The 11,026-nt window shown below is 46.3% G+C and overlaps 1 protein-coding gene across 1 annotated transcript in view; it reads right to left on the bottom strand.

Moving 5' to 3' along the window:
• Window positions 1-4,988: 4,988 nt before the first annotated feature.
• Window positions 4,989-11,026, bottom strand: part of CFAP96 (cilia and flagella associated protein 96) — a 195,437-nt gene continuing 189,399 nt past the window's right edge. Inside the window, exon 8 of the mRNA XM_069199730.1 lies at window positions 4,989-5,213. Coding sequence (XP_069055831.1) covers window positions 5,165-5,213 — 49 coding nt within the window. The 3' untranslated portion in view covers window positions 4,989-5,164. The remainder of the gene's footprint in view (window positions 5,214-11,026) is intronic.

Here is an 11,026-nt window from a genome sequence, read left to right as displayed (position 1 = left end):
TTCAGCAGGCTGAAAGGGTGCCTGCAAGGAAGGGCAAGGAGGCACCCCAGCTGCTGCAGGGAAGGGCAAGGAGGCACCCCCAGCGGCTACAAGGAAGGGCAAGGAGGCACCCCCAGCTGCTATGGGGAAGGGCAAAGAGCAATCCCCGGCTGCTGACAGGAAGGGCAAGAGACCTGCACCAGAAGGCAGGAAGGACCAGAGGCCTGGTTCTGGGACTCATTCGGAGCCTCCACCACCAACCATGGTGGTTCAGCCATCCGAGGCTGCAGGGGAAGGGCTGGAGGCTCCCCCCACCACTGCCAGCATCGCCACCACCGCCGCCACCAGCAGCAGCAGCCCCAATGGGCAGCCGTCTGAGGCTGCAGGGGATGGGCTGGAGCCTCCCCCCACCACTGCCAGCACCGCCACCAGGAGCAGCAGCCCCAGTGGGCAGCCGTCCAAGGCTGCAGGGGATGGGCTGGAGCCTCCCCCCACCACTGCCAGCACCGCCACCAGCAACACTACCAGCAGTTGCAGCCCTAGTGGGCAGCCGTCCGAGGCTGCAGGGGAAGGGCTAGAGCCTCCCCCACCAATGCCAGCACCGCCACCAGCACCGCCAACAGCACAACTGCCAGCAGCAGCAGCCCCAGTGAGCAACCATCCGAGGCTGCAGGGGAAAAGCTGGAGCCTCCCCCCACCACTGCCAGCACCGCCACCAGCAGCAGCATCCCCAGTGGGCAGCCGTCTGAGGCTGCAGGGGATGGGCTGGAGCCTCCCCCCACCACTTCCAGCACTGCCACCAGCACCACTGCCAGTAGCAGCAGCCCCAGTGGGCAGCTGTCCGAGGCTGCAAGGGATGGGCTGGAGCCTCCCCCCACCACTGCCAGCTCCCCCAGCAGCACCACCACTGCCACCACTGAGCAGCCGTCACCGCTGGCAGACAGTGTGTAGTCCTGCGTCCATGGGCTGTTGTGCAGCCTGGCACCATCAAATCCTGTGGGTCTGACACCCAGCTGAGAGACCGTGACCTTGCACTCCCCAAGATCTGCATCACAGGCCACAATGCCCCTCCAGAACCAGTGGAGAAGCCATCCTCTCACCCCATCCTTCCCAGGATGAAGTTCACTGGGCACAATGCCCCCTCCAGAACCAGTGGAGAAGCCATCCACTCACCTCATTCTACCCAGGATGACGCTCACTGGGCACAATGCCCCCTCGAGAACCAGTGGAGAAGCCATCACTCACCCCATCCTCTCCAGGATGAAGATCACTGGGCACAATCCCTCCTCCAGAACCAGTGGAGAAGCCATCCACTCACCCCATCCTTCCCAGGATGAAGATCACTGGACACAATGCCCACTCCAGCACCAGTTGAAGTAGTCACCCACTTGAGAGACTGTGGCCTTGCACTCCCCAGGACCAAGCAGTGGGCAAACCACCGACTTGAGAGACTGTGGCCTTGCACTCCCCAGGATGAAGCAGTGGGCAAACTACCCACTTGAGAGACTGTGGCTTTGCACTCCCCAGGACCAAGCAGTGGGCAACCACCCACTTAAAAGACTGTGGCCTTGCACTCCCCAGGACCAAGCAGTGGGCAAACCACCCACTTGAGAGACTGTGGCTTTGCACTCCCCAGGACCAAGCAGTGGGCAACCACCCACTTGAGAGACTGTGGCCTTGTACTCTCCAGGACAGCGCACAGGACATGTAGCCGCCTCCAGGACCACTGGCATTATACCATCTTCCAGCTGAGGTGCCTCCCCCCCATTCTCTATCCCCCTGAGGTGCCTGGCTATTTTCGACCTGATACCCCGGCAGTGTTCTCTCTGTGTTGTTGCAGGAGTGAGGTGGGGCCTTGGACTATGTGATGTGGCCCTGTGGCCCACAGACATTGAGGACTGGGCACTGTCCCTACATTTGTAAATATGTATATACATTTGGCTTTGGATGCACGTATTTTATACTATTTTATCTGATTAAACTCACTTTCTTCAAATCATTTTGTCCTTGCATTATTCCTGAGGGGTACAGGGTAAATATGTTATGTTGTTGCATCTGCTTGTGTGTATGGTGTTGGGGGTGTGTGTGTTGCGTGTGTGTGTCACTCTCTTTTTCCTTACCCCTCCCCTGTGTGCTAGGCAGCAGTTCTCACCGTGGTCATCTTCGCCGGCATTGGTGTTCGCAATGGAGCAGAAGGTAGACGAGCATGGGGAAGACTATGCAGCTCGGGCTCCATGGCGGCGTGGTTGTTCCCTTAGCCTCCAGCGGTGAGTTGTTTCCCTTCTGTGCAGTGTTTCTGCCAGGCTTTTGATGTCGTTGGTACCGCACCAGAAAAGGTGGCAGATTGGACAGTCATATACAGTGGGCGGAACATTGTCTTCCGCCTGGCCGTTGGTGGTTACCTCCATGGTGCTTGTTGATTCTGCCCTGGCAGTCGGTGTGTTAAAGTGTCTTGTCTGTCTGAGAGGTTTCCACCGTGGTCATAATTCCATATTTATTAGTGTCGGCCTGTTGGTGGTATTACTGCCGCTTTATCACCGACCGCGAGATGAGGGCCAAAATGTCTTTGTTAACGACAGACCTAATTAGGGACCCAATTCTTAAAGAAAGTCACAAAAGTGCACCAATGTTATATGTCTTCAAATTAGTGGCTTTCATAAATTTACAAGAACCTAAAGAAGTAGACCAGGAAATCGTACTACTAGAAAATATTTGTGAACTGTATGTTAGCATGAGCAAATATGCATGTGTAGATGTGCTCATTTGAAAATCTGTTGAGCATTTACAAGTTCACTTTCCCGCCAACCACTTTTTTCCCAACCCTGGAAGAACTTCTACTTCTGCCATTGTCAAGAGTAAATTTCCAACCTTTTCTCATTATGGGAAAAGGTTAGAGTAGAGCTGGTGAAAATCCTTAAAACATGCAAGTTAGTAGGTTTGCAGACTCAAAGGCATTCCAGTCCCGGAACTATTGCTTACTGCTTTCTCCAGCCTCAGAATGTAGATCTGCAGAAAGGCTGCAAAATAAGGAAATTGCTATAGTGGGGATTGAAATTGCAAGTTTTCAAGCCCTACTATAGTAGTAGCCCTGGCATAATCAGAGAGGCTATTATGAGAGCTCTTACATAATGAGATTGCTGCCATAATTTGTCGCCGCACTACATGGCACCAAAGGAACAAGTAGATTGTTTTACAGGCCAAGTGGATTTAAGAAGCAACCTATTCCTTTGACAAGTAGATACTTTATTAAATTTCACACCCTTGTGAGTGGATCTCCAATTTACTAACATACCTAAAGTAAGGATTTCCTATCTTAGCAGAGTCATAGGCTAGTCAACGCCATAAAGCACTTCTTTAAAACACAAGAGCACCTCCAAGTTCTATTCTACCAAAGCTACTTAATCAATTCAATTCTATCAATCTTGATTCAAAGAAGACATTTAAAAAAATGGACCTTTTATATAAGGGCAAGCATTCAGCATATTAATAGCCCCCTCAAAGTTGGTGTCTGTCTGTTGCGCTTTTAAACTCATCTCATGAATTTTGAAACTGTGACTGAGTTACTCTTATATAAACATGTGATATATCATAAAGTGTCACTATATAATGGTCCTTATGTATATTTACGAATGCTACATGGGCTTTTAAGTTAGCAAACATATTTTTCAAACAGGCTTCGGGGAAAGAAGGCTAAGAGGGTCTCACTTATTCGTCAGTGGCTTAGATCAACTGTAGCCCTTTTAGTAAAGCTAAGCACTGATAAACACATTCATTTTTCAGTGTTTTTCAGGGATGAAGTTCTGCTACAATCAAATCACATACATGCCCTCATACCCAGTTAGTTGTCCAATACTACTCTAATTGCTTCCTGGAGTTACTATAAAGTAGCGTCACTACCCATGAGTATTTTATTTACATGTTATATTGCTGTGCTATGCTTATGGATTTGCATTGATCTGCATTCATATTTCCATGCGCAACAATAACATGTTATCTGAATATTGTGGTGTTAACCACAATTTTAAAATGAACTATGAAACTACAAATACAGAACCTCTCCTGTATAGCAAATAGAAATTTGCTGACTAACGCGAGTCCTACAACTTTCCATGTTCCATAGACAATTCTTGTCACAATATCCACATCTTTGCTATTTTTACCAATTTGCCTACCTACTTTGTCGTGTGTTTTAGAGTCAAATGATTCACTTAAGTTAAAGTAAATTGTTATAGCAACATCCTGTCTGTGTAGTAAAATTGTAATAAGTGTGCAGAAAGCAATCCGGCTACTTTGAAATGATGTAGTTGTTACTGCAAGCTGAGGCAATATGGATACATTCAAATTTGTTATCTAGTCACACAATCGTAAAAGAATATTTTTGGGGGGGCAAAGTAATACATTTGAGACGTACAATAATTAATTTGGAGAACTGAGTTTGTGATATACCAATTACTACAGCTCACTGATCTTGTAGAGTTACAAATTAATAATCAACATAGATTATGAGTCATAGGAATTGCGAGTGACACAAAATTAAGATTAAGATTACAGATACTTAAAATTCAGTCACTCACAGAAAATCATATGCATTCAGAGACTTACAGCACTCTACTTCATTCAGGACAGAGGATTGGAAAAGTGTCAATGATATGATTTATTGATTATTGTGGACAGAGGATTGGAAAGGTGTTAATTACAAGATTATCTTAAAGGTATTTCTATAAATTTACTTTCTATGTATTTATAGCTTAAATGAAGCAAAGTAAGCAGAAGTGAAGTGCATGTATAAGTCTGTATAAGCACAAGAACTGCCTTGTTCCTTAGGTTGTATGGTATAACATTGATCTACAAAAGTGTAAAGTATATTCTTAAACTAGTACCGGGTCGGGGGACGATGGGCTTTGATTCATGAGGACATGAGAAGGGTAGATGAGAAAATCTGTAATAAAGCATGATGTTATTAAAATTCTGAGACTGCTCCATAGGTGGGAAGAAAATGTACAGCAAAATCCAGGGTACAGAAAACGTTTATTTACAAAAGCTAGCATCGATAAGAGAAATTGCTTTTAACGTGATTGCGGATGTTCTTTGTAGGCATTTTATTTTCATTCCAACATTCACTTCAAAGAAAGTCTTATATTCTTGAATGTTAACGCACAAGTATCCTTTTTCTGGTTCACAGAAATTAGTAAGATGCCAGGTGCACGGTCTTGTAATTCATTGGTGTCATGGATCTGAAATAAATGTACAGAAGCACATTTTAAGTGAGTTTAAATTTACATATAAATATACAATTACATTTTCTTAAGAGCTGAATCAGGCATAAGACAAAATTCAGGCACAAGAGACCTTTGTTAAGGACCATTTAAAGAGGTTTGGAACTCAGGATAAGGGCACCAAAAAGGGCCTTTATCTCCTAGCACACTGACAAAGAAGAAATTGTAGACAACAGTGTTTAATATTATTATTACCAACTGCAACATAAAATAGTTTTTAATGTGCACCTGTTCATACTTTGTAGTCCTATGAACACAGAATGACCATTAGCGGTAGCATATCCCTAAATCATGTAATGTATTCTGGTTACTATTATATTTGAGTAATTGTCTGCAAGTAAAAATAGGTAACCAGTGGAAAACGCTGAAATAAAGTAGTTATTGTAAGCAATACTGATGCCATATAACCTCCCCTCATCGCAACTGTCAGATAAAGATCAGAACAGAACTCTCTGTCCATAATAACCATGACACGATTGGCGCCCCATTGGAACACTGAGGCATAAATTGGAAGACAGAAGGGTGTCTATGGTAAAAATCAGATACTAGAACCTCATGAATAAAATGAACAGACCACTGAGATTACTTGATCCCTTAAACCAATTATATGCACATTCTCAACTTTTCTTAACTATTCAAAATCAATAGGCCCAGAGTAAGGGGGGTGGGTGCTGGCGCCAACAAATTCCTATATGCAAATACAAAATTCTGCATGACAGCCTTGTCAGTCCTAGTATAAGCATCCATAACAAACTCCACATCATGCGTTTTTCAAAAGCATGGGTTCTAACATAGATACCTTCTGCCTCAACAGGCTGGCGGTACTTTCCTCCATATTATGACATTGGCGGCTTGGCTAAAGCCAAACCCCCAATGTACAACAGCGACTGCCACGGCGCTAACAACCTCCGGGCTGGAGACATCAATCTCCAGCCCGGCGGCCGTCACTTGACCGCCTGCGGGATTATGACCCCACCTACCGCCATGGTTTGCGTGGCTTCCTTATTGCCACGAAAACCATGGCGGTAGGCACTATCAGTGACAGGGAGTCCCTTCCCTGTCACTGATTGGAGTCTTCCCAACCCCCCCACCCTTCCACAGGTTCCCCCCCACACACCCCTTCCTCTCCAGACCCTCCCCTTCATACACGCCCCTCCCTTCACACATGCATGCACACACCCATTCCCATATTCATCTATGCATGCATACATCCATTCACACATACATCCGCACACACTTACATACATACATACACGCAGACATGCATTCACACTACTCAACATACATGTACTCACACCCCCAGACATGCACACACATACCACAGGCAACACACACCAGCATACACACACGCACAGACATACACACACACCCTGTCGGAGCACCCACTTACCTGTGTCCAAGGTGTCCTCCGGCAGGAGATGGGACCGGGTGCTGCTGCCAGCAGCAGCATCCGCCAGCAGAACACCGCCAGGCCGTATTACTTCTCATAATACAGCCGTCGGCGGACTACTGGCGTGGCGCTGCTGCTGGCAAGGCCAAAGCCGGATTTACGCCATTCTTCTGGCAGAAATCTGGCTGAGGTCATATTATGGCAGATGGCTGGTAGCCGTGGCAATGCTCTTTTGGTGGCCGTTGCCGCGGCGGTAGGCGGTTTTTACCGCTAAGGTCCTAATGAGGGCCTAAATGTGAAATAGTGCTTAGAAGTCACTAGAGGTCAAAAGGTTACTTGAGGTTGTGAGGGACTGGTGCAAATCCAAAGTTCAAGCAGACCGCGATGGATGGTAGGCCTGCTACAGGACCCAGACAGGTCCTGCTAACACAGTACCTTGGATGGAGCTTTGGACAACGTTGAGAACCCACTGAGTCGCCGTCGAGCCGTGCAAAGGAGGTTCTGCGTTATTTTCACGTTCCATTGAAGTCAATACAATGCGTTTGTTGCGCCGAGCGATGTCGTCGAGCTGCGCAGGCTGTGGATTCGATATCATTGAGCAGCCTCTATGTCGGCATAGAAGGGCGATGCAGCAACATTTTACACGCACTCAAGGAGATGCATCGTTTTTTGCAGGAATCAGCTGCAGAACCCACTTCTGAGGGCCAGGACTGGAGAGGGGCACCTCAGGCAAGGGTACGACTCAAAGATGGCACAATTCAGCAGCATCAGGAGAGTTGCAGGCAGTCTTTGATGTCCCTGACACTGCAGGAGAACAGAGCGCAAGCCAGCAAGTCACTGGCATCACTCTGGGTCAGCAGGATGGGTCCAGTCCTTGTCCTCAGCAGGGCAGAGATCAGCAGGGCAGTAGAGCAAAGCAGAGAAGCAGTTATTTGGAAAAGTCAGTCCAGACAGAGAAGCAAACCTTACAGCACAGCAGTCTTTACTCCAGCAGAGTTCTTCCCACGTCCAGTAGTGATCTGATATTAGGGAGTCAGAGCCCGACTTACACCAAAAAGGGCCTTTCATGTGGACTTCAAATAAGCTCCTTTAAGTGCATAGGTCCCCCTTTCATCCCAGCCCTGGCTCCACACTACCAGTTGGGGTAATCAGCCCTTTGTGTGGGGCTCAGGGCACTATTCTTTGAAGTGTAAATGTGAGCTCTTCCCATCCTCCCTGCTCAGGAAGACCCATCAGTATGTAGACGAATGCAGATGCAGTTGAGTGTCCTTTCATATCAATGATATGAAATATGAAGCAGCTACTTCTTTCTGGTCAGGAATTACAGCTTAAAAACATATTAAGGAATTCCCAATACTGGTTTACGAGAGTAGTAGGCCTCACAATAGTGAAAAATGACTTTGGGAATTTTTCACTACCAGGACATGTAAACCTTAAGAGTACATTCCCAGCCTTTTACTTACATAGCACCCTGCACTATGGGTTACCTAGGGCCTACCTTAGAGGTGACTTATATGCAATAAAAGGGGAGTTTAACCCCTTCGCTGCCAGGCCTTTTCCCCCTCAGGTGCCAAGCCTTTTTTTGGCTATTTGGGGCAGTTCACGCTTAGGCCCTCATAACTTTTTGTTCACATAAGCTACCCACGCCAAATTTGCGTCCTTTTTTTCCAACACCCTAGGGATTCTAGAGGTACCCAGACTTTGTGGGTTCTCCAGAAGGAGGCCAAGAAATTTGCCAAAGTACAGTGAAAATTTTGTTTTTTTCAGTAAAAATTGGAAAAAGGGGCTGCAGAAAAGGCTTGTGGTTTTTCCCCTGAAAATGGCATCAACAAAGGGTTTGCGGTGCTAAAATCACCAGCTTCCTAGCTTTCAGGAACAGGCAGACTTGAATCAAAAAACCCAATTTTTCAACACAATTTTGGCATTTTACTGGGACATACCCCATTTTTACGATTTTTTTGTGCTTTCAGCCTCCTTCCAGTCAGTGACTGAAATGGGCATGAAACCAATGCTGGATCCCAGAAAACGCAACATTTCTGAAAAGTAGACAAAATTCTGAATTCAGCAAGGGGTAATTTGTGTAGATCCTACAAGGGTTTCCTACAGAAAATAACAACTGAAAAAACAAAATATTGAAATTGAGGTGAAAAAATCTGCAATTTTTCTCTACGTTTTACCCTGTAACTTTTTCCTGCAATGTCAGATTTTTTAAAGCAATATACCGTTACGTCTGCTGGACTCTTATGGTTGCGCGGATATATAGGGCTTGTAGGTTCATCAAGAACCCTAGGTACCCAGAGCCAATTTTTACACACTCTCTTATATTTGGAAGGAAAAAATGTAGAGAAAGACAAGGGGCAATAACACTTGTTTTGCTAACCTATGTTCCCCCAAGTCTCCCGATAAAAATGATACCTCACTTGTGTGGAAACGCCCCAAAACGCAACGTGGACACATCACATTTTTTTTTAGAAAACAGAGGTGTTTTTTGCAAAGTGCCTACCTCTAGATTTGGGCCTCTAGCTCAGCGGCCACCTAGGGAAACCTACCAAACCTGTGCATTTTTGAAAACTAGAGACCTAGGGGAATCCAAGATGGGGTGACTTGTGGGGCTCTGACCAGGTTCTGTTACCCAGAATCCTTTGCAAATCTCAAACTTTGGCTAAAAAAACACATTTTCCTCACATTTTGGTGACAGAAAGTTCTGGAATCAGAGAGGAGCCACAAATTTCCTTCCACCCAGCGTTCCCCCAAGTCTCCAGATAAAAATGATACCTCACTTGTGTGGGTAGGCCTAGCGCCCACGACAGGAAATGCCCCAAAACGCAACGTGGACCCATCACATTTTTTGAAAGAAAACAGAGGTGTTTTTTGCAAAGTGCCTACCTGTAGATTTTGGCCTCTAGCTCAGCCGGCACCTAGGGAAACCTACCAAACCTGTCATTTTTGAAAACTAGAGACCTAGGGGAATCCAAGATAGGGGTGACTGGTGGGGCTCTGACCAGATTCTGTTACCCAGAATCCTTTGCAAACCTCAAACTTTGGCTAAAAAAACACATTTTCCTCAAATTTTGGTGACAGAAAGTTCTGAAATCAGAGAGGAGCCACAAATTTCCTTCCACCCAGCGTTCCCCCAAGTCTCCCGATAAAAATGATACCTCACTTGTGTGGCTAGGCCTAGCGCCCGCGACAGGAAAGGCCCCAAAACACAACGTGGACCCATCACATTTTTTTTTAAAGAAAACAGAGGTGTTTTTTGCAAAGTGCCTACCTGTAGATTTTGGCCTCTAGCTCAGCCAGCACCTAGGGAAACCTACCAAACCTGTGCATTTTTGAAAACTAGAGACCTAGGGGAATCCAGGATGGGGTGACTTGTGGGGCTCTGAGCAGGTTCTGTTACCCAGAATCCTTTGCAAATCTCAAACTTTGGCTAAAAAAAAAACACATTTTTCTCAAATTTTGGTGACAGAAAGTTCTGGAATCACAGAGGAGCCACAAATTTCCTTCCACTCAGCGTTCCCCCAAGTCTCCGGATAAAAATGATACCTCACTTGTGTGGGTAGGCCTAGCGCCCGCAACAGGAAATGCCACAAAACGCAACGTGGACCCATCACATTTTTTTAAAGAAAACAGAGGTGTTTTTTGCAAAGTGCCTACCTGTAGATTTTGGCCTCTAGCTCAGCCAGCACCTAGGGAAACCTACCAAACCTGTGTATTTGTGAAAACTAGAGACCTAGGGGAATCCAAGATGGGGTGACTTGTGGGGCTCTGACCAGGTTCTGTTACCCAGAATCCTTTGCAAATCTCAAACTTTGGCTAAAAAAACAAATTTTCCTCAAATTGTGGTGACAGAAAGTTCTGGAATCAGAGAGGAGCCACAAATTTCCTTCCACCCAGCACTCCCCCAAGTCTCCCGATAAAAATGATACCTCACTTGTGTGGGTAGGCCTAGCGCCCGCAACAGGAAATGCCCCAAAACGCAACGTGGACCCATCACATTTTTTTTTAAGAAAACAGAGGTGTTTTTTGCAAAGTGCGTACCTGTAGATTTTGGCCTCTAGCTCAGCCGGCACCTAGGGAAACCTACCAAACCTGTGCATTTTTTAAAACTAGAGACCTAGGGGAATCCAAGATGGGTTGACTGGTGGGGCTCTGACCAGGTTCTGTTACCCAGAATCCTTTGCAAACCTCAAACTTTGGCAAAAAAAACACATTTTCCTCAAATTTTTGTGACAGAAAGTTCTGAAATCAGAGAGGAGCCACAAATTTCCTTCCACCCAGCGTTCCCCCAAGTCTCCCGATAAAAATTATACCTCACTTGTGTGGGTAGGCCTAGCGCCCGCAACAGGAAATGCCCCAAAATGCAACGTGGACCCATCAC

This window comes from Pleurodeles waltl, chromosome 1_2 (assembly GCF_031143425.1).
Source record: "Pleurodeles waltl isolate 20211129_DDA chromosome 1_2, aPleWal1.hap1.20221129, whole genome shotgun sequence".
In the NCBI taxonomy this organism is placed as follows: domain Eukaryota; kingdom Metazoa; phylum Chordata; class Amphibia; order Caudata; family Salamandridae; genus Pleurodeles; species Pleurodeles waltl.
Note: the sequence above shows the minus strand (reverse complement) of the source record. Positions and strands in the feature narration are given on the sequence as shown.